Raw genomic sequence first — 24,955 nt, forward strand, 5'->3', positions numbered from 1 at the left:
GCAAGCACAAAAAGCCGAAATGGTGTCAAGAGAGAACAAAACAGAAGGCTTGTTTCTTCCAACAATTGCTTTAAGCTACAAAAATCTCCTTGAGTCCCTAGCCTCCCCTCAATGTCAGCCCCTCACCCTCCCTCCCCCCCTCTTCGTTTCTCTCCTTTCCCCTTTTCCCTCTCTAAGGCAGGACAGGGTCCTCTTTGCACCCTGATAGGTTGCGGGCTGATGCTTAGCAACAACATTCCTGTGCCCTAAGTAGCAGTAAGCCTCTGGCTGAACTCTTTGATGTGGCTGTCAGGCCACATTTATTTCCTTTTAGCACTTTGTCTACTTGTCCAGATGTATAAGGAGATAAAAAGGGCCCGTGTTTACACTGGTCTCCCTCTGTAGCGCGGCTGTAATTAGATTGTATTGCTGGTCAGTCTTAAGGAGGGAGGTGAGGTGAGGCCAGGCAGGAACCACCTGTGTCAGGATGAGCCGGTCAGGGTGAGACCTCAGAGCCAGGCTGCAAGAGAGAAAAGCAGTGTTAGTAACACGGTGGGTGACATTTTTTTACTTTATGTACTTTTGTGCATCAAACCGGCAGCCAACGTCATAATCACATTCTAGTGAAATCTTTTTAGATCAGTTGATGTCAGCATGATGTACTGTAATATAACACTCAACAAGAATTGAAATTCACCAGCCAAGCTTGAAAAACTTTATAAACTATTTTGCAGTTGCATCTAAAAAACACCTCAATATGCGTCAACCTTCCCCGACTCCCTTTTTGCTATCTTATTTTTTTAGGAACTCCACTGTGGTTTTGGTTATGTGCTCCATTTGTCTCTCTTTGTGTTTAGATTTTCTTGTCTTTCCATGCCTGCCCTGTCTCTGTCTTCCTGTTCCCCACTTTCATGGTAAGATGTTGGAAGTAATAATCACTATTGCCTCTGGGTTTATCAGCATTTGTTCGCATAACAACTCAGAATAGGGGAAGACAGACAGCACTGGTGTGATGTATTATCCAGTAAAGGACTCATCTTTCATAATGACATCCAACAGAGCTTCCTCTCACTGCCACCGCCCTTCTCTCTCTATCTCTCTCTCTCACTCTCACACACACACAAACACATGCACACAATCACGCTTTCTTCATTTCTCTCTCCTTATTTCCACTCCCCTCTGTCCACCCTTTATTATCACAGAATCCATGGTGCTCCCCAGCCTGTAAATTTGTGCCGCATTATCATAATCTGTGGTGATAACTCACATTGCACAGAGACAATAATGATGTGAACACTCAGCATATGCCCCGGGCCCAGCAAATTAAAACAATGCTCAGCTTGATGAGCAGACTAATCTGGACAGCAGAGAGACTGAGAGAGAGGGAGAGAAAGGGGGTCCAGGATCATCTTAAATACACGACACAGCAGCACCTCCCTCTGTTCAGTGTAGGTAAAACTAGACAAAACAAGAGGGAGACAGGGAGAGAAAGAGAAGCTACAGAAAAGGAAGAATAAAGAGAGTAGGAGCATAGGAGCAGTTGTTTTGAAAACATGAAAGGAATGTGATGTGTGAGTACATCAACGATCACCAGCTTTTATTTTTGTCTGAGGAGTAATTATGCAATGTCATATACTAGTTAAAAAAGAGATAAATGTCAATCATGCTATGACAATCTTTGGATTTTGTAAATTTTATTATAGAGTTGTCTAGCACTCTGTTTATTATGCCAATTTAGTGTCAACAACATCTCATAGAGGTGCGAAAACTAATTCTTGTTATAGCCTGCCTGTATAACCTGTGTTGACATAATATACTATATATAAAAATCAATCCATCAGTCCTCCTCAAAGCAATTACAAAAGAGAAATGTCTCCTTCATTTGTCCCACATGCTGTCTCATTATAAGCATTGCTGCCTTCTCATACTCTGGACAGGTCATTCACTAAATTAAAAGAGTGCAGATGTGGAGGGGCACAGATGAACGTCTGAGAGGAGAAAAAGGAGGATCAGGACATGGGAACGCTGGCTGATTAATGTTCTCTGGGTGGGCTAAAATGGTAGTGCTTGATAGGACGGGAAGTGACAACCACAGATGTTGAATAGGTTGGTTGTTTGATCAGCAGGCATGATACTGAGGAGGTGAAGTTGTGGTGTCATGCATAGAACAGGGACTGGGTGGGTGGTGATGCTGAAATCAAGGTAACTGACATCCCATAGGACCAAAACCAGCCCAAGGCTTTATCCAGTATCCAACTAACCCCAGCAGTCCTCCCTCTCCTTCATCTTCTGCAGCGACCCCCTAACATAGTCCGTGGGTGGTGCTGTTAATAATGTGGCAACTAGGAAGATTAATTGTTAGCAAGCAGCAGGATTAGGAGGGGCCTTTGGGGGCCAAGCAGGCTAGAAGAGGCCCAGGCTTGTGATCTTTCAAGCAGGCAAGGAAATGAGGCAAGCAGAGGCAGAACTCCACGGTGGCTCAGAAAGCATGGCGGTAGATCGAATAGAGAGGGCTCACAATTCCGGTCTTAATGCATGAGGTGCTCTGTTAGCTCATGATGTTCATTATGACAGCCAATATTAAGTATACCTTCAAAATCAAATAGCAAATTATAAAATTAGAGCAATAAAGAGACAGATTTGAAGATAGAATGGGTGGTAGTAATTTTGGTTCAGGATCTCTCTGTCCTTATCCGTTATCCATGCTGCCGGTGCTGAAAGTTAAAAACATAACTGAGTATGAATACCTGATTGTTTTCCTCAAATGGGATGTGTTTTTTGACTGAGCACAGTATGTTCTTATTTGGGGTTGTTTCACTTCTTGCATTACACATTCCATACAAGTACAGCATACAAGCAATGAGTGATGGGTGATATTTCTAAACAGGTTTCAGCCACTCCAGAGGCAGCAGGTCTGCTGTCAAAACAATATTTCTATTCCAAGCTGTTTCTTTCAAAAGCACGATCCGCCAGCATATATGTAGTAAGGTCTCAAAATAGTCTTATTTTGCCATTTTTCTAGTTGGTGCAATGTCACACACATGCTGGCCAGACCTTAATGCCTTTCAGAGATGTTATCTGAAAGCACATAATGTGATCATTTTCAATTCACAGTGCTCTTTTTAGCCATGAAGAATATGGTTCCATTTAACAGTGCAGACCATTCCATTTCTCAAGGTTATGCATGGGCATGTAGAGGAACAACAATAAAAGTGGGGAAAATGCAGCTCTAAACCATCTCTAATATGTATTTGTCAGTTGAGTCTCTTGCTATGATTAAAGACCCAGTGAATTCCTTCCTGCCGGAAAGGAAAGTATTTCTGCAAAGGCATCGGATATCGCTGTGTCATGATAAACTGCCTGCTCCGCTTGCTAAAAGGCTAAGGGAAGAAGGAGGATGTTTTGGACCTTGAAAGTGCACAAAAGAACAACAACACAAGAAAATCTTGACCTTTTTGGGAACATGCTCTGAGATTCAGACCTCTTTGTTTTCTCTTTGTCTCTAAAGCAGCATTTGTCAAGCTTTTAGCCTATTTAGCTTATACCTCTGACTTAGCTCACAATTAAAGCTCTCTCTGGTTTCACAGCCAGGGATCTTTGCAAATATTCACCTCACATTTCAATGATGGTGTTAAAAAAGGTAGACAGATTTTTTAAATTAGTGTGTATATAAGTGCACATTACATTTCCTCTCTGTAGACAGTACTACCCTCACATAATAATGCTACATTTGGCTGCTCAGAGTGAGTGACGTCTACCCTTTAGTTGACCACTGCAGGAGGTCATCTCTGAGTGAAGGTTAAGACCTCTCTCCCAAAACCTGGTCGTAGATCAGATCGTCAAAGACAGGAGTGAAGCTCCACAACACGCAAGAAGTAATAAAACATGACCTGTCACATTATGTCATAAAACCGGAGCACTGTTTCCAACATTTCCTTTACCAATCCTAAAGGATTTGTGACACTCACAGTCAGCTACACTGATAGTTTTAAACCTTTTTTTTCTTTGAAATATGAATTCTATTTGTGTGTTTTCTTTCTCCTAGCCACCTAATGACGAGGGATCTGAGAGTCACACACTGCCCTACACTCCTCTACCCCAAGGATCCAGAGATGCCAAGAACCACAAAGGTAAGGAAAAAAGAGAAAGAACCATAACCTTTTCAGTTAGGTGGTTTGTACATACAACTGTACAGATATTGATCAAAGTAAACAAGAAATAACACTATGTATTATCATACATTCAATCAAAACCTAGGCCCACGTATTATGGAAATACAAGTCATAACCCTAACAGCTACCAAGAGTGGGAATCCATTGCCCTCGAGACTGAGTTAGAGTTATGTTATCTATTCTTATTGATCTCATCTCATCTCGGTTATGTGTTGATACTGGGAATAAATAGTTGGAGTAATCTAGGTTAATTCTGCTCTGAATGTACCCTACTGGTCAAAAGTTTGGGGTCACTTACAAATTTCAATTTCACTCCATTATAGACAGGATACCAGCTGATCTGAGTGGGTGGCTGATCTTTAATGCAATATCTACATTTCCCATTATCAGCAACCATTCATCCAATGATCCAAAAGCTCATTTTGTTTACTAATCTGATATATTTAAAAAAACTAACTAAGAAAACAGTAAACTACCCTTTTGCAATTATGTAAGCACATAATGTAATCTGGAAACTGCTGCCCTGGTTAAAAAAAAAACAAAGCAACTGATCTCAGCTGGGATTCTGTCTATAATGTAGTCCAATGGAAATTTGTGAGTGACCCCAAACTTTTGACCGGTAGTGTATACGTGGGAGCACACAGCACATACACGAGAAGAATCGTCCTTGGTCTATTGATGCTCGACATTGATTAGGCCTCATATTGAGTGCTATCAGAAACAGTTCAGAAACTGGTGTTCTCCGGTGACTTTCCCGCGCAGAAACTCAAGGGAAGATAATTACCTCTTCCGAAGAGTCCGTCATGTTTTTTTAAATCCTCCTTGTCCTCCTTGGTGACTAGCAACTGCATGGAGTATGGGTGTGGACGTGATCAGGTAGGCTTGTATCATGTGAATGTGCTAACAGTCATTACCTAGAATGCCTCGTTGGGGTGACAGAAACTATGCACTATAGCTTTAATTAAAAAGACAGAGGGCCAGACATACGTACTTTTGCGAATGTAGTGTTATCAGCGCCATGGTCAACTTGCAGAAAGTGCACGCTGTGCTACTTCAGTTTGAGTCATATTTACCAAACATCCAGTTCATCGGGTAATCAGCGCTTTTCGCCGCCCCCACTTCCGTAAATTGCGCTTTAGCAAAGCGGTACTGGTGCTATGATACCGCTGAGTGCAGACTGCGATATTTCCACTGCTGATGCTATGACTGTTTAAAATGATCCTGATGCCAACATTTGTAATGTAGCGAGGAGTTTAATAACTGCTGGAATGGAATGTGAACGCTGAGTTGGAGATTTAATGTCATCTTTGATTTTTTTTAGTAACTGTAATATTGCATGGCTGCTTAATCTGTAACGCTTAATGATTTTGTACTCACTCCACTGAAAATGTGTGATCCTATTTTTGTCTTGCTCGGATTACTGCTGTCATTTCCCCAGGAGGCATGTACGAGGAATCCCACCTGCGGCTGGTTTACATTTACTTCTAAGAAGCGGAAAATTCCCCCGCAGAATAGAGGCGCACTTTTACTGGCAGTCTTTGTAAATACTGCGAAATATATAGTTAGGCGCACTTTACGCGTATCCTCCCTCCTTTTTGGGTGAAACTCCCACTTTCCCCATGACTCTCCCACAAACACATATTGAAAGCTGGTCTTTTCTCGCTCATGTGGCAGGCAATCTGCGATTTTACCCAAATGTGCCCTGTAAATAGCCTGCATCAGGTAAGTCAGTCTTTGCGAACAATTAACAACTGCAAACAGGCTAAAACGGCTTGATAATTCTAGCCCAGAATGTTTTAAATTCATTGTGCAGGCCACCTCCTGCATAGTAGCAGATTCTCAGATAATAAAATAAAAACGGATGGTCAACCATGTTATGATTGTTGGTGTTACATAGTTTGTCCACCAGAGAGCGTTCTACAACGTCACTGTTGGCAACACTGATTTTTTAGGGAGGACTTTAAGTTTCATATCGTATTTTATATTTTTATACATTTTATTTATCAGAACTTTGATATATTTTGATGTTTCTCTGTTCTGTTGTGACAGTAAAACAACTTAGTATCATATTATTATCGGCCTCAAAAATCCTTTAGTGGTCGGGCTCTATTCACAATGCAAAACACCTGTAATGGGCTGACCACCAGTATGGTAGCACAACAGGTCAACAGTCTGCGTCATCAAAGCGTGCATGGTGGCAGCTCTCTCGGATGTTAGGACAGACAGAGCTCTTTTCCTTTTCCAACTCAGACCTGGCAAAGAACAGTCCATTTAAAGGTGAGAGGATCCAACATGAAATATTTTCCCCTCCGTCTAAGATCTGAGCAGCAGTGACAGTCCCCATTTGTTATTTTTTTATGATGCAGTGCTGCAGTGTTGGATAACACAGTCCTCATCTTCGCCCTTCACCTAGTCTTCATGTCCCTACCTCCACCCCCCTTCCCCAGCTCTTTTTTTCTTTTTTCTTTCTTTTTTTTACACTTTTTAAACATACTTGAGTTTTCTTAATGTGTTGGAGACGTCACAGTTACTCCTCGTTCAAAGAGAACAAAGCTATGGCAAGGCAGTGCTACAACAAACAACATTTTCCAGACAGTAATTCCATTCAACTGAGCGTTTACTGAGTTAATTTCAGGATATAAACAATAGCAAAACAATATACTGAGCGATTTTATGTAGTTCAATGCAATGCTCTCATTTCAATTCTTATGCTGGATTAAGAAGTGTACTGCATGATTTGTACAAGATCTGTAGAAAAAATGCAGTGCTCTGGTAATATAAACAGGACATACTGTACATCCTGTTTTTGCTATTTTGCCTTTGTTTTGTGCTATAATGCCGAGAAACTGTACTCAGTACATGAGATGAAAGGCACTTTGTCCTATCAAAAATACTCTACATTATGACATTTAACAATCCATAGAAACACATCACGGTTTTAGTCAATATTTACATTAGTAAGCAGACAAAGTACACATGATACAGTTTGTGATTGTGACAGTAGTTTTTTAAGGGGTAATGAAGTAGCTTTTCAATGGGGGTACAAGGGAGGCTGTAGAGTTTTATTCTGAATCCTGCAGGCAGATCAGTAGCACTTCTGACATTGCCCTGTCGTTGCTAAGAAAGTACCTCCCTTTCCTACTTTCAAACCCCTGCACCCACCCCTTTCACCGTGTCACCTGTGTGGAAGCGCCAGAGCCTGGGTGCCAGAGGTAATTACAGCATCCAGAAGCTCCCAAAGGAGTGCAGAACTGGCAGGTCACTGCCCAGGGAGAGAGGGGTGGAAACCAAGGACAGAGCTCCAGGATAAGCTCCTGTTTTGTTTGGTGGAGGAGTCAACATGGAGGAGACAGAGCAAAACAAGGCAGTGGGGTTAATAGCAGGGAGGGATAGGACGGAGGAAAGCAGTGCTGTTTTGGTGGTAAAATCTAAATCAAGATTGCATAGACCAGATTTGACAGGAGATAGATAGACAGAACAAGAGATAGATAAAGGTGAAAGGAAAAGGACTGGTGTTAAACAGTGGAAGAAAATGAGACACAAAAATAAGAGAGAGCCAGACAAAAGACAAAATGAAGGAGGATAGTGGGGGCTCCAGTGTGTCGTAGTGCAGGCCTGACACAGAGTGTAGTGGAGTATGGAGTCTGGCAGAGGGGCCTGAGGATCCTCCACTACTGTCACCTTGGCTCTAACTCTCTGTACTGGTCCAACTGTCAACTCAACTCTAAATCTGCGTCTTCATGAAGACTGTCCTATACCATACTATTAGGCCGCAGCCAATGACATGTTGTGTTCTTGTGCCTTACCACAAGGATTAATTTCACCATGTAAAACCATGGACTGGGTTATTTATTACCACCTTGTCCTTTTCTTAGGATGACACATTTTGAAGTGCGATTCACAGGTTTATTCTTTATCTAATTATAACTGTAGTTCACAGGTATGTATAGAAGATGCTTCTGACTTGATTGATACATCAATGCATACATAGGAAATCTTAATGAAATACCTTTTATTTCCTCTTTACATTTCATTAGATATGCCGGCTTCTTTTTACAAGTATCAGAATAAAATTGAGTAGGCCATCCCTCAGCAGTGACAGGTGTAAATGAAAGGGATATCTTTGTACCAGGATAGTAAACACACAAAGAAAAATGCCTGAAATCTGCCTTACAGTATGAGCCCTGGGCCCTTTTAATCTTGTTGTTCTGGGCCTGCTTCCAGCTAATTTGTATGTATGTATCTTAAATGGTGCACAACTGTTTTTGAAATCCCAGGAGAAAGCAGCCTTCAAAGCAAAAAAAAAAAAAAAATCCTTCCTGAAGACACCCATGGGTTGTCTCACTTTTGTTTGGCGGTTTGCTTTCATTACATGTCGGGTTATCTGCACCGCAACTCCTGCTGCACTCCCCCTCGCTCCCTCGACCCCCCCTTCCAAAAAAAGACAGAGCAACGGGAACAGATCCAAACTAAGAGTAAACTGTTTTATAGTTGCTGCACAACAAATAAACAAACATCTGGAAGCATTCAAAGCGGCCCATTAGAAGGGCTCTGGGCTTTGCCAAAAAGGGGTAAATGATGAGGAATGGGCTGTCGAAAGGCTGGCGGAGACAGGGGAGAGGCCAGATGACGGAGCTGTGGGTGCTAAGCACTGCCTTTTAGAGCTCAGCTGGGCTCAGAGAGATCTACACCTGCTGCTATCTCCTCCTCCCCGCCTTTCCTCCACCAGACATCTGGATGGGATACATGACTAATGAATGACTAAACTGCTAGTGTTGAAACTTAGCTGTTGTCATTATAAAGGGAAGGGTTGTTGGTTTGACTGATGACTTAATGTTCTTTGCACAACGCACTTAGTAAAACTAAAAGTGAGTTTGACGGCTTTAAAAAAACAATATACAGCTCCCCAATGTCTGTTTATTGTTGCCTGTTTAATAACCAGATCTGATTATATGTTTTTTAACTGTATGGATCAGATGCTGTTGTGAATAAAAGTATAAACCTTTCATATACACTATTCCTGTTATTTAAAGTGAACACATGTGCTACTGGTTACGGAATGTTTTGGTAAAGTAATTGATACATTACCTCATACATCTGTTTCTTTACTCTTGGGTTGTTTCTCATGCTTATCTTGAGTGATTCTGTTCTTTTCTGTTTGATCTCACTCTGTAGTTAGAATAAAACCCTCATCTTTCTCCTGATAATCTTCCCATTCTGGTGTAGACTGTGTTGGCATGTTGCATATGTATGGAAATGTCCTCTCTGGAACGTGTTGAGAAAAGACAGAGCACCTTTTGACGTTTCCCATTAGACACATGTACGTGCTCTGCAAGACATTTCTCTCAGCCTCGTAATGATTATACCAGCAGGATCTGTCCCCTGATAAACATCACTCTTAAACACAAAGACTTGCACTGGCCCCCTCACAACTAAAATGAGGCATTTGGAAAGAACAAAGTGTAAGCTTTTCCTGCGCACTGGTCCAGAGTACCCTTTGCAGAGCTGCTTTTTCTAAACTTTTCATGATAAACTACAATGTGTGCGTTTAACATCAAGAAGAGACAGATGATTCAACATTTCATAGAGAAGGATATATACAGATTCCACTGCCAGCTTTATACCATGAGCATGTGTTGAGTGAGCCTCTGCACCAAATTCTACGAGGTGAATTGACAAAGTAAAGACATGGCCATCTTCCCAGGTATAGGGATTGTAAAAATGTTTCCCATGCACTCGTCACGGCATGCAAGTTTTTATTATTTTGCAATGTTTGCTAGTTTACGAGCTGACGAGGTGTGTGATTAGCTTCTAATGACACTGTAAGCTTTTCTTCCACATCTAGCCACAAAAAAATAAAATCACAAAAGACGGTCCTTTTTGTTGCCTGCACAGTACTACGATGTTTTGCCGAGATCTATAATACTGTACTGCAGTACATTTACTTAAATGGATAGTTTGGATTTTTTGAAGTGGGGTTGTATGAGGTACTTTTCCTTATGGGATGGCTATGGCTTAGGAGGTAAAGCATTGTCCTTTAATACATTTATTAAATCCTTTAATTGATCCCTGGCTCCTCCTGTCTGCATGTTAAATTTCTGACAATGTGTCCATTAGCAAGACACTGAACCCCAACAGCGACTTGCATGGCAGCTCACTACCATTGGTGTATGACTGTGTGCGTTATTGGGTGAATGAGAGGCAAATTGTAATTGCATGTCAGCAGCAAAAACAAATTTTAGTCACCTAAAGAACTGCTCATCCCAATAACTTTACACTCAACGCTTTCTTTTGGCCCTGAGCAATACAACTGCGAAGGACATAGTTGCAACCACTAGCAATTCTAAAGTGTATGCGTTATTTGATTACAGCTAGCTATTTGCGAATAGGCTATTTCCGGAAATGAAAGCTTTCATTCCAAAAGTTACATCGCTGATGCTTGAAATGTTTGGGTTTGCTACAGTGTAACATCTCTGGTTTCTCTTTCTTCATCTGTTCTTGAATGTACTGTAGCGAGCTGTACCCAGCATGCCATTCAGCAGTGTAACAGTTTATTGGGATCCCCTCTCAACACAATGTAACCATAATGCACTGCTAATAAATATGATGAGTTTGCACTCCACGCTGCACTTTCCTGGGTTCTCAGCAATACACCCTTCATATTTGTTGTGATATTTTTTACCCTTCCAGTAAGCATGGCTTTTTCATGTAAAATACACACTGATGTCTTTTTAGTTATGTCATTTTAGAAAAAAATGATAAAGGAAAAAAAAAGCAGAAAATAATACAAATAGAATATTTTAATAAAAAGATCAAATTAAGTCATTAGTTTTCTACGCTTTCTGGTTATAAAATTTTAATCCCACAATCTGTAAGTATATACGTAATAAGGTATTATTTTACTGTATGTGTGTGCATGTGTAGGCACCTGTATTTGTTCATTTGTGAATGTGATTTATAGTACTAAGACACACACATAAGACACTAATTGTTAAACCTGTTTCATACTACATTTGTCTTACCCAGACTTGTATTGTATTGAATGAACAAGAACCTGGAAATTCAGTCACAGTCACATCAATCTATTCTTTTGCAAAGTACTCCTGCTGCAGATCACAGTGGTGTCTACTCCTTGTGTATGAGGACAGGCTCTATTTCCTTTATGCGAGTCAGATGATGGGATATTATTCCTCCGAGGAGTGGATTGGCTCGGCAACATGAATATCCATTAAAGCTGGCCTATAGAGATTGATGAGGGGAGAGGGGACGAGGCGAACCGGGCCTGCAATCCTTCACAGCAGCCTCACATAACACTGTACTGTCCGCATCCAAAGTGATGAGAGCTCATTTTTGGAGGCAGGCCTGTCCTTGTTATTACTACCCTGGAAATCACCTCTACGTTTTCTCCTTCAGAAGCAGGCTAGATTAAAATGCCAGGATAACCTCCTCAACTTCCGTGGCAGGCTTAACTGCCGAACTCTGACGTGCCAGCTCTAAACTGCTTTGAGAAAGCTGCCTTCCACCAAGTGTCATTATCTCACCGTTATCGGATGGCACTCTGCTCACAGTGTGTGAATAATTCTGTTTGTGCTGGTTTTGGGGAAATGTCAGTGACACTATTGTTTTTACCTTGCCTTTTGATGTAGCTGAAAGAGTCTCCTGAGTGTCTTGAGTTTTTAAACTGATTTTGGTCGTATACAGCAAAAACTTAAAGTCAAAATATAGGACTGTCATCTTCTGAGCCATTTCAAGATATTTGTGTGTTAGTTCATCTTACCTGTGGTATAAAAGTAAATATTTCCCCACGGGTTATTTTTACTTAATAAAGGATGTTTCATAGTTTAAAGTAAGCTGGAGTTGTTTCGATTGAAGTGATCTAACCAATGTCATTATGATCACACAAAGAGTTTTCAGATCAAAATAGACATCTTCTATCTGAATGTTTTTAATAAAAAGTCCCTGTACAAATGAATCTGATGCTGTAGCTTTTGTGAAATACCTATGTAACTTTATAATGAAAATTAAGCATTTTGCACACTGACGATGAAAGCGAACAATCACAGTTTTGAATTCCTTGATCCATCACCACTGAAATATGATGATTGCTAACTTTGAACCATTTTCTCAGCTGCCTCCTAAATCTAGTCTGGGAGCACTGCTGTCAAACCTTTGTTTTTTATGATGACACAAACCCAACCGTTAAAACTTACAGACGCAAGTTTGAAGCAATATGTTAGCTTCTACTCCAAATGTATCAGACAATTAGACAAGGACATGAGTTTCTGCCAAGCAGGCCCGGCCCTCTTGGAAAAACACACCGCTGGTGCTTTGGACTTTGGTGTTCTTCCCAGTTGCACTGGCCATTCTCAGTAAAGTAGCGGAACATTATTATTTTTCCACCGTGATTTGTAGTAGTGGTTCAGGACAGCTGAGATAGGGCCTGTGCTTTCCAGCTGTACTTTCAGTCAGAAGTTGGAGCAGGTTTTTGTAGCTTTATGGTTTCCAAAGGTGGGAGTCCATCATTGTAATTTAAGATGAAGTTTAGCTGCCAGATGGTTTTGGATATTTTTACAGCAGGATGGATGTTGGGTCCACCAGTTTTCTTCTGTGTCAGTACCCCTTGAAACAAATTGCTTGGTGAGCAGGCAGAGTCTGTCTGTGTGAGAGGGCTCACTACCCTTCATTCTGATGAATAACTACTAACATGCTGGCAGATGCTGGACAACTTGTCATGCTAAAGGGGACAAGATCAGACATCAATAAGTCCTTGCAGATTTGTAATTATTGTACATTATCAGGGATGTTTACACAGAAACGCAATGTAAAATATTTTATATTGCATGATACAGCAAGTTAACAAAATTAGGTACACTACCTGCTAAATGCATGTGTCTTGTTGGTTTATGTAGGGTCATATATCCTAATCAAGGTGTTTTAATAAATTATATTTACTGTAGATCGTAGGTCTAGGGTAACTGATCTCACACAGTAATCATTCAGGATGGAAACATGCCTTAATGCTATTCTGGTTAATGGATCCAACAAATTAGAATCCAATTCACTCGGTGGATAGTTTATCATGCTGGGTGACAACACATTCTGCATGGCTTAACAGCTGTGCTACATCACTGAACTTTTCTGTCAGACACGATGATAACGGAGTTATACATGCCAAGAAATCCCTAATATGTAGTGAGAAAGGGGGCCACCAGTGATCATTTACACAGCTACATAGAGTGGTGTCCTGTGGTCCAGGTCCAAGTGGCAATCACACACGAAAACAGGTACCTTAACAGGTACCTGTTAACAGCTAAGCCATGTTGTAAAGTATATGAACACAAACATGCAGATGCTTGCGTATCTCCATAGTAATGATAGCACATATGAAAAAATGAATCACAGAATCACATACATTTAATCAGACTTTACCTAGAATTTAAAAAAAATAATGATCTCTGTTTTACTTTTTTAGTTTTGGGCAGTATTTCTGATGGTTATGACAATAGTGTACTCGCCAAAGCACTTGCTGTTATCTAGGAACTCAGCAGCACCTCGGAGCAAACATCTTGAGTGACAGACCAATCAGACAGTTTTTAGCCAGATTCTGTCAGACACGATGATAACGGAGTTATACATGCCAAGAAATCCCTAATATGTAGTTAGAAAGGGGGCCACCAGTGATCATTTACACAGCTACATAGAGTGGTGTCCTGTGGTCCAGGTCCAAGTGGCCTACTTTTAGGGAGGTAAAACCAAAGTTGAGTGGGCCTGAAATGTTGCATTGCACAGGGAATCTTAAAGGTAAGATAAAGGCAAGTAGGTAGGTCAACAATGAAGTCGGTCTAGAAACCGTGATGGATGTTTACAACATACAGTTCGGTTCATCATTTTACTGCTTTCATTTTATCCACCCAACAGCTAACCTGGTTTTTAGTAGTCTGACTGCTCATGTATTCTTCTTGACTTTTTTGTAGCAAAGTTGCCACATTCCCAGATCCTAGCAATTAACCTGGTGCGTACAATTTTACTATTATCCATAATGATTGATAAATATTGAAAATAAGAACAGAATTGTCTTTTAAAACATAGTTATATAAAACTTCTATGGGACAGATGTTGCATTGAACAATTATAGAGGTTTGAGGTTTTTTATTCATAAATAGTCATTAATAATTATGCTGATATCATACACACACACACACACACACACACACACACACACACGCAGTCATTCCCAGGTACCCTCAATGCTCCAAAGCTATTGTGGCGGAAAGAGCTGAACTCATCTGTCAATTACCGTAAGCTCCATTGGGCCATTGTCTAAACTGTTTTCTCACTCACTGGTGAATCCAATGATTTATTGTCAACTGCCTCTGCATCAATATACAATTGGGAGACAGTAAGCTGTGATGTCTGAACACAAACTATTGTGAGAGTATCAGCATATCTCACATTAAGTGCCATTTAGATTATTTATTGCGGGCTGTGTGAAAGCCTTATTTGGATTTTCTGCTTGTAAAGAGAAGAGAAGGTCATTATCCTATACACTGGGATTGCAGGGCTTCTATTTACTATACTGTCACTATCAAGCTGATGAACAACATTTGAGCTGCACCAAACACAGGCATAGTGTTACATACATATGGGTCAGCTTGTCTTGCCCTGTCTTAAAGTCCAGAAGGTCAACTTGAAATGATTGTCAGTGCTATTTTGTTGAACTGACATGCATTTTATCTCTCTAAAAATATAAAGGGGAGCGTTGGTTACAGGAAGCAGCAGGTCTTTAATGGTTTGTAGTGGAATCAACTTTCTAGCTAAAACAGAATGAAAAGATCGAGGTCACTGAAATGCTAAGGAGTCCAAAACAACCTTTTAATCTGTCACTTTGATTTGCTGAAGTCACTTTAAGCAGACGGAGCAGGTCTCTCTGTCATGATGATGTGAGCGGACAAGTTATTTCACCATCGTAATTTGATTCGCAGATAGTTTCTGGCATGTTATGTCACTGCAACGCAACATGATTGGATTGACTGAGTCATTTTTGGTCTAACACATGAATTTATTCCAGATTGTTGTGATTTAAAAGGCTATTTCCTTCCTTCCCCTCCCTCAGGACAGAAATACTCAAAACTAAACCTTCAGAATTGGTAGCCATCAAATCATATCATGTCCGCTCAGAAAGATGTAATTTTTTAAAAATGTATTTGTGTTTTGAGAGTATGTACTTGAGTGTTATTTACTGATTTAATATGTGCTTCATGAAAAAAAATGCAGAAGAACATAGGACTCTGTACAGTCAAATGTCATTAAGAAACTAAAAATGTTGAAAATGAAAACTAATTATTTTAGTGTAAGTAGATAGCACATTTCCATCCTTTGGAGTGCTGAGTGCCTGGAGACCCTCAAAAGAAAGCTAAAATATGTCTCTCCATGTGACACCATTAGCAAGTGTTAAAACATAACCTTTGACATTGCTGGCCAACCGCTCCACACCATTTTAGGCATCCTTTGCAGCAGCAGTTGTGAGCAAAGGAATTGGACAGTTGGATAACAGAGATAGGGGCATAGGCATGGAATTGGATTAAGTGAAATGAACATGTCCGGCGGTGAGATTCTTTGTTTGCACACTGTGACCCTGAGATGCAATGTCTCAGGGCTAGCCAACTGTTTGTTTTGTGCCCTCTTATCCATGTCCATGTGTTTCTGTAACTAATGAGCTTGGTTACATTTTTTCTCCTTTGCATCATACCCTCATGGTAAAGAGTAAATGCATTGTTTTATAAGGGTACTGTTAAAATATGCTGTACCATTGCCTCTGTTATTGTTTTGCTTGATGTAGCAGACAGTAGATAGTAATAGCTGAATAGAAAGGATGATATTAAGATAACCTTGGGAGAGAAGCGATAACACAGCCATGGGCATCTGTCCTTCCTGCCGTCACTAACCCACTGTGACAATTCAGCTGAGGAACAGCTCAAGCTATAGCACTAACACCGTATTGCACTTTATATAGGACACTTGAAGGAATGGTATTTTTTTTATTGTACAGTTTTGGAAATTGCCCTCTTGGTCAGCTTGTATTGTGATATGCTGTAAACTATAGGGATTATGGCGAGGTAATCCTGACAAATACAATGAGCAAATCAGGGATATTAGTGCTGTGATGTGCAGTCGATAATATTTGGCTTCATTAATTCCCATGCCCTGAGATGACATCCAGCCCCTATTAGGTTTGAAATCTCATCCCCGTCTCCTCTATACCTCAGCTGTGGCTCAACCAAGCAGCCAAGCAGATAATACGCTCTGAGCTCTGAAACATGTACCATTATAATTAGCTTTGTCAGGTCCTAGCCCCTACAACCCTCATGCAGATAATATGATAATATGTCTTCATAACCGGCTGACCTTACATGCTCAATATTTCTCCCCTTATGAAGATTACATGTCAATAAAGTAATTGAGTCCCGGGGTGTGTGGCAAGTGAAGATTTAGGTTATTGGACTTTTCGGGGCAGTGATGTACGAGCGTTATTATTCTACCTGTCAGGAGATGTGCAGGGGGCTGGGGACAGTCCGAGAGTGTCAGGGGGAGAGGAGATGAAAGGGAAAAAGAAGGGAGACAGAGATAGGGCAAAAGAGAAAGAGAGGGGAGGGCGCAGAAAGACGTGAATTGAGCCAAAGAGAGACACAGAGAAGAGAGTGAGGGAGACGGAAATTAAGAGAGGTGGGAGGGAGGACTGAGAAGAGAAGAGGAGGCAAGATCATTTCTCACAATGAGGGACATACCCACAGTTAATCATTCCCTCATACCTCTATCTATATCCCCTCCCTCACTCTCTGCATGTGAACAGGGGATATGTCATATTAATTAAGAGAAGTAGAGTAACAGTGGAGCCATCTGTCTGAATAAGGCACAGGGAGGCCAGAGGGGTATGAAATATTACACAAAACACAAACCTACTATCAACTTAGCCTCGCATCTGATTGGCTAGTGTGGGTTTGTTATTTTAAGTTCTGGCAGGAAATGACGGCTTGTAATTTGACACCATAATTTTGAGCACCAAATGATGTCACCCAGAATTCATGTTTTTGTCACTTCAACCTTATTTCAAAAAATGATTACAATATGTTTTGGTTACTTGCTTACTGCTATACAGTATAGACTTTTTCTGTAAATAATTTAGAACTCACTGACTGAAATAATTTTACCAGTAAGAACATCATTTTCAATTGCAGTACTTTGGGAAGATGTTCTAAGGCCAGTATGATGCCAACATAATGCATACAGTATTTACATGCTGTAAATACAATAAATCTAAATAAAGGAATACATTAAAGTGATTTTTAAGTATTGTCAAAAGGAGAAGTCAAGTAAGAAGCAGTTACAGGAATTAGGTTATGAGTTCACATTGTACATCACATATGCATTATCCAATAAACCTGAACAAAACCACACTTAAATACCCTGTTTCAAGACATACTGTAAATGCAGAATCTTGATGCTGCACAGATGTAGTGTTCTGCACATTTTTTCTTTCTTTTTTTCTTGCCACCTATAGTGAAAAATCGTGCTAAATGCCATGTGTCAAGGTACTGTTTTGTCCATCATAATTTGACTGTCAGTGCTAGAGACATGGGAAATGGGATGTGAAAATGAGTGTGGTCGATAGAGGTCCAACAATGAAGGTTACACACATTTACAGCTGTGAGAGAGACAGAAGCAGGGGACTCAAAAGGCAGGGTCGGAGAGCAATGTTAAAGGATATTTTACCATGTCCTATTGGATTAGGCCTGGAGATTGATATCTTCCAGTCAGATGAAGCTCTGATGTGAGTGATCCAGCCCCTCCATCATTGTGACATGCGGCTCTTGGCTAACGCTCATCCGTGTTGATGGGCACACCCTATGCCACAAGGGTCCTGGCTAACATACCCAACTTCCTCTCTCCCCATCTCTGTCCGCCTCACTCTTGCCTTCTCTGTTCTTTTATTTCTATAGCCCTTCTACCCTGTTTTCTGTCACCATGTCATGTCCAATCACTGTTTGGCTGGCCAGGCACTCAGTCGGGCAGGCAGGGAGCAGGAGCCCCAGGTAGAGAACTGCCTAACAGGCGTCAGGATGGGCACTGAAATGACTCTAATAATGGGGTCCCTGTGTGGCCCAGACAGGCCAGTCAGTTAGCAGGGCCAGGAAGGGGAGTAATAAGTGTTTGATGTCTGCAGGGTAGGAAAGTGTGAAGGACTACAGCCAACCCTGTACACTTCGGTCAGGTAGGTGCAGCCAGCCAGGGTCTGAGGGGAACGACTGTGGAACAAGACGTCAGAATAGTATTGATATGTGTCATGTTGGAGGTGCCAGGCTGTTTGTTTAAGGAGGTGTCTCAGAGTGGTAGCAGCCATGCGGTAATTGATGTCTAGCTCAAGAAGAGCAGCTAGAGGACAACCTGATGCGCATGGTGCAGAGTGAAAGGCAAAAGCTTTATGAAACAACCATAGTCAATTTTTTGGTGTAATGAAGGAAGAAAACTATTTCCAATGCTTTATTATCCGTGCATGTTTTTATGCATTTGTAAAAACTCAAGCAGCATTTCATCTCGTGGCAAAATGTTCTGGCCATCTTTGGTTTGATGGAAATTGTCACTGACAGGTAGCGAGGTGCCATTTTGTCCACTGATGCGTGAAGTCCATCATTGTCTGTGTGGTTGAGTTTAGTTAACATGACACTTAGCGACTAACATTGCTTTAGAGCCGGCAAAACACTGTCATTGTCACGTCATTTATCTTTTGCTTGCCAATTTCCAATGTGTTCCACGCTGAACGCCTCGCTGAACGCTTCGAGCTCTTTACAGTAGGCTTCTTCAGCTCGACAGAGTTTTGGTGCCCTCTAAGTATAAACTGTAACAACCTCTTAAAGACACTTTAAGCCCTGATATAACAGGGAATAGGTCACCCAGCACCTTCCACCGATGAAGCCACTGCTGTCCTTTCTTGCATGGCTATCTAGTAACAAGCTACTTCCCTTTGAACAGTTTTATGTGGTTGTAATTGACCTGACAATGGGGTTCATTATGCAGTCCCTTTCATGCTGTTTTGCCTGATAATTATTATTTAATGTGTTCGGATGGAGAGCATCATTAATTCATCCCTTCCTCCAATGTCAAAGAGATGAACAGTGAAGTTATCACTCTCTGGTGATTAATGTTATGCTCTTTTGTTATTGAATCCTGTCACAGTGATTAAACCTTCATTGAGTGACTCACTAGCCGCTCTTATTAACGACACCATTACCAAACACAGCCAAACCTCTAATTGCAATTTTCACTTTTTCTTTCTATTTCGGTCAAGGGTTTGAACCACTTATCTCTGCTTTTCTTTTAATTACAAATCCTGGGTGTAATGAAGAACACAATCGATCAGTGTCAGGCCGTGTGGTGTGCATGGGTGGTGATTTGTGATTCAAATGTTGACGGAGAAAATGAACACTATTGATCACTGGCGTCATTACGCGTTTCATGTGCCCTTAAAAGGTAGATGAACCCTTTCAATAACTCTAGCAGTAAGTATCTGACTTGTCATTATTGTGCTTACAAGAGAGAGTTGTCAGTGAGTTGGCTAGATGATAGTGGATGCCTTGAGAAAGGCGCTTTAAGGGGACTTAGGACTTTGTAAACTCTCTCAGTCCCCCGCCTTAAACAACCCTCCTCTTATCTCTTGACTCCAGAGCTACTGTAACCAGTGTTCTCTCCTGGCTGTATGTGGAATAAATGTCACTGAAATTAATTTCAAATTTTTTTTTTTCATTAGACCCCCCTCCCACAACGGTAATCTCTTTCTTCAGTCAAAATTTATGTGCCCCAGAATTCAATTTCCTTCTCATCCTCATAAGTTGGAAGAACAAAGACTGATAGGCATTTATCTGGTTATAACTGGAATTCACCCATCAATGAATTATGCCGTCCTCAATTTAAAGTGTTTGATGATAGCCATTTAGTGAACTGACAGAGATGGATTGTCATTTTTCAGATGTAAACCAAAGTTGCTGATACATGCAGTATTGTATGTGATCCATTATTTGTCTAATAATTAATTATGTTTAACTCTATACTTCAATTTAATATAATATAAAAACTTACACATTGTGTTTAAGAAGAATCATATGGCAAAATCAACCTAGTATTGATTAGAGCTGGTTGAGCCACGACCCCGCAACCTCCTCCTGACAGCCTTTCAGCCTGTGGCAATAGCAAATCTTTCAACTCTCCACCTCCAACTCACACACTCTCTCCCTCTTACTTTTCAACCATTGTTGGCTTTGTGTGTGAGCGTGCGTGCTTGCGTGCATGTGCATGTGTTGTTTTTACCCAAGTTATGTACACAGTTCATACATCTCTCTCGTTTTCTGAAGTAAAATGAAATAAAAGTTTGCTCCAACAATGGAAGCAAAAACACAGAACATGGCAATTAATTAAAGCTCAAAAATATGTTTGAATGCATTTTGTAATAGTATACCGTGGTTGTGAAACATGATTTTTGAATGGGTGACAGGCTAATCACTGACTGACTGACAGGAAGTATACAACATTGCAGGCAAGTATTTTGAAAGTCTGATGTCAGAGACTTTTAAATTTCAACTAAGAAAGCAACTGTTATGCTGTGTTTGCCAGGTTGATGGAAAGGCATCTCATCATGAGGGCTTGTTATGAGCTCAGACTATTCCTGCAATGTATATTCTTCTCAGGAATTGATAGCTAATTGTGGGTACCATATACTGTATATAAGTGTGTATCTTTTAGTATTCATACTGGATGTTTTACTGCTCTGCTTGCCATGCTATGCACTCTTGGCTCGTTATAGTACTTCTATTGTAGGCTGTATAATCCCCTCCTTCCTGTCTCCTGCCCTCCTTCCATCCCTCTTTCTCTCTACCTTCTCCCCTGCCTCTGCTTGGGTGAAAAATGGGGTGCATTTCCCTGTGTGGATGTGGAGAGTATAAATGGCTAATGAATTACAGATGAACATTGACGCAAATTAATCTTCCTGATGTCCCAGGGTTATATGGCAGCTATTTAAAAGTTTAATCAATATGCTGAAGTTGAGAACATGCAGGCACTGCAGTTGTTGGCCGCAGTAAACAGCCAGAAGGGGAACCGGGAAGGCCCGAGCCCAGGGCATGTATCATAATGACAGCTATTTATGTGTAATGGAGTAAATATTTTTTTTATTGGGAGAAGACAAATGTCACTTCCATTTTCAAAGTTATGCACAGGAGTTTGGTTTGAGACCCAAGAGAAATGGGTGACACCTGTTAGAATGGGTAACTAATTGACAAGGGAGTCTATTAGTAGAGTAAAGATGGAGTGAAGATGGATTAAGTTTCAGCATGTCATATTAAGCCTAAATTTCTTTTATGAGGAATGTGCATCATAAAAATGGTAATAGGAGGGTCCTTATGTTGGTCCCATCAATATTTTTAACTTAAGTGAGTCATCTTATTCTTTTTTCAGTACTACTCTCTCCTCTTCACTATATATATATATAATATATATATATATATATATATATATATATATATATATATATATATATATCCGTCCACAACGGTCCGCTGCGTGTATGAGCCCATCTCTCACAGCTTTGTCTCTGCCTGGCATGTTCTGTTTGTAGAATCTCGCTGTCAAATATGTCCCTGGGAAAAGTAACTACGCTTCCTTACCTAATTTTCAGCAGTAGCACGTTGCACTACTTCTTATATCTGAAAAAGTAGTTACACAACATTGGTGGCAGCATAGTTGATTTTAACAACCAGCAATTTCTTTCAACACAATAGAAGCATTTAATCCCTTAAATAAGATAAATGAAGTAAAAGAAAAGAATGCATCTCTGTAGAATCCTTGTTCTAAGGCACAGTTTAATGTAATACATCTTGTTTTCTTTGTTATTGACGATAATATAAGAAATGTGTGAACCCTTTTTTTCTTCCATCACAAAACGTTATAGCACACTCTGTTTTCAGTAAAAAAAAAAATAAATAAAAAGAAAGTGATAGAAAATGTTACAAACTGTAGTACAACAGAACATTTTAGATGGATAAATATATAGTTAAATACTCTGTTCTTTCCCTATTGAGGTTTGTTCACATAGAGCAGTGTGACTTTCTCTGTTCACTACATGGGAATTACAGGGAAATACTCCAGAAAAATACACAGTAGGGGTTTGTTTTTTGTCTCAGCAGAAGTGCATAGTAACACTATAAAAAGGGAAGATTTAGCTGAGCCTGGGAGAAGAAAAGTACAATAAACTGCAGCCACTGGATGCTGCATTGCCTGCTGGAAAACATTGTTTTAGCAAGTTTAGCAAGTATTTATAGTTATTTTTGTATTTCTCTCATGCAATATACTGTTGAGAAGCAGCTGGATGGCGTGTGGAAGAACACTTCTGAAGTGAATGTGTCCTACATGAACTCAGCTTCACATTCCATTTCTGCTGGTATCTTTTGGACAAATTAAGCCCATCTTTAGTCACATAAATGACTTCATTTGGCATTTGATTGGCCTCCGCCATCCTGAAATCAAACATAGAGCAAATGCATAGTACCACATACAATAAGAGACTTTGCAAATAAATACTGTTAAGGTACTTTTAAGAAAAAATACAAACTAGCAAACCTACACACATTGACATACATGTCCAACATACCAATACTAAGTGAAACAATATAATTTCACTCCATGGCAATGTGCTGTGTGTGGCTGCCCGCCTCTCTGTAGGCTGAATCACAGTCCACTGGCCGTTGGTTTATGGGACGCAGGGGATTATCTGTCTGCAGGCCTCCCTATGGCGAGGAGGTGGTGACTCCATCTCATGACGTTGGGCTGAACTGATAAAAGGACAGCCGGAGATGGATTGTGCCCACAATAATAGCCCTAGCTCACAACAACCTATGGCCCAAGCTCATAAGTCACTCTCGCACCAAGTCTTATGGATGCTTGCCCCAGCTCCATCTGACCCCATCCCCCACCTGCCCGGCAGTATTATTTCAGCCCTTGGAGATAATATAGAAAGTGTAATTGCCTTGTTAATTGACTTTTTTTTACATGCGTTTTTTTTTCCCTGATGGATGGCAGCACTGATGAAATTGTTGGCTAAGTGGTCAAACTACAGAAAAGCAGGGGCGAAAAAAAATACAGGGAGTGAAACATAGGAATCAAAGAAAGCAAATAAGAGGGTAAGAGTGTACAGAAGTAGAAAGAGAGAGTGGAGCAGTCGAGAGGAGAGAGGAGAAGAGAAGAAAAGGAGACTACAGGAGTGGAGGGAGTGGATTCATGCCAAGAATAGATAACCTTGATGTTAAAAGCTACATCCGTCGGATGTGTCTTTCTGTGACATATTGATGGCCCTTGAAGAGAGTCAAGCTGATTTTATGCAGGGAACAATCATTAAACCCACTCCATCTCCCTCCTCTCTCTGACTTTCTCTCTCTTTGTGTGTGTGTGTGTGTGCGTGTGTGTGTGTGTGTGTGTGTGTGGTGGGGGGGGGGGGGGGGGGGGGGGGGGGGGGGGGGGATGTTGATTAAATGCTGAGATTTGAAGCAGGACATGATAGTGTAGAGTGCTAGGAATCCCAAACAGAAGCTTTAGTTGTATTACTAAATAATAATAATAATAATCTGAAAGATCAATATGTAGCCTCACCATCTATTTTGGAGTGATGACATCCTAGAAAGTTTTGTTGTTGTTGTTGTTATTATTATTGTCGTCATTATTTCTACTTTAGATTTGCTTCTGCACCTGAAACCGTACCTTTGTCAGTTTATAGCATGTCTTCAACTGTCAAAGACAAACTAGAATTAGAAATATATGTAGATCTCCACAACACACTGTCCTGGCATTATTATTATTGTAATTATTATTATTTTAAATATTATTTTAAAGACATTGCCTGGTGGCTACAGTGACATGGAATAAAATGAAGTAGTACTTTTGAATCCAGAACTGCACACTGGATTTATGTATTAGTAATATATTACATGCTTGATATGCTGTGTGCTCCTGTTGACCTGCCACCTCACAGCTCTCTACAGCTCTATTAACACGGGTCTCGACCTGAATCCAGCTTGTAGCCATGTATGTGAGTTTTAAGTTGGCTAGCAGAATTCTAAGCCTTACCACATCTAAACTTACTAACTATCTCACACTTTCTGTCCCTGCGAATCTACACACTAATTGTGTAGCTTTCTAAAAAAACATATTAAAGACTCCATTAAGAAAACTATACTGTGGAACTGAGAGCTGGAATGTGGGATAACTTGGAAACATACAGGGCTTCTGCTATCTATCTAGGATGAAATTAGACATAATTTAGTCTTTCTAATAAATTGTAGTAAGTATTTTGATATTAAGTGTCCTTGAAAATGCATGAATAAAGTATTCATTAGAAACATTTTAAAGAGAGATAAATCTGTATAGATACCCAGGTTACAGTTTAGTTAATGAAATATGTAACCAAGAGCATGAGCTGGACTGCTGCAGCTAGACACTTACTGCTGACTGACACTGTATTAATCAACAACTTGTAAACTTCTGTTTATATAGCATGGTGATTTAGTCCAACAAGGCATTAAAGTATCACAGATTGAAACCTTTGCCAGATCTCGAGTCCTCAGTTGTCGGAAGGTATTGGTTTAGTGGCTTTATACTTCATATAGAAAAAATATATATTCACACAAAAAAACTTTTGTTACCATATGTGTTAATATGATATTTGAGCACTGTACATAGGAGGCTTTGTACAGCTGGCTTACTCACAC

The 24,955-nt window shown here is 40.4% G+C and overlaps 1 protein-coding gene across 3 annotated transcripts in view; it reads left to right on the top strand.

Annotated features, from left to right (window-relative positions):
- lrmda (leucine rich melanocyte differentiation associated) overlaps positions 1-24,955 on the top strand; it is a 201,303-nt gene that overhangs the window by 167,088 nt on the left and 9,260 nt on the right. For all 3 annotated transcript variants that reach the window (XR_004660176.1, XM_034898529.1, XM_034898528.1), the window contains exon 6: positions 4,025-4,109. Coding sequence is in view for 2 of the 3 variants with exons in the window: in XM_034898529.1 (XP_034754420.1) it covers positions 4,025-4,109 (85 nt within the window). In the remaining variant the exon portion in view is untranslated. The remainder of the gene's footprint in view (positions 1-4,024; positions 4,110-24,955) is intronic.

The sequence above is a fragment of the Etheostoma cragini genome, chromosome 17, assembly GCF_013103735.1.
Source record: "Etheostoma cragini isolate CJK2018 chromosome 17, CSU_Ecrag_1.0, whole genome shotgun sequence".
NCBI lineage: Eukaryota > Metazoa > Chordata > Actinopteri > Perciformes > Percidae > Etheostoma > Etheostoma cragini.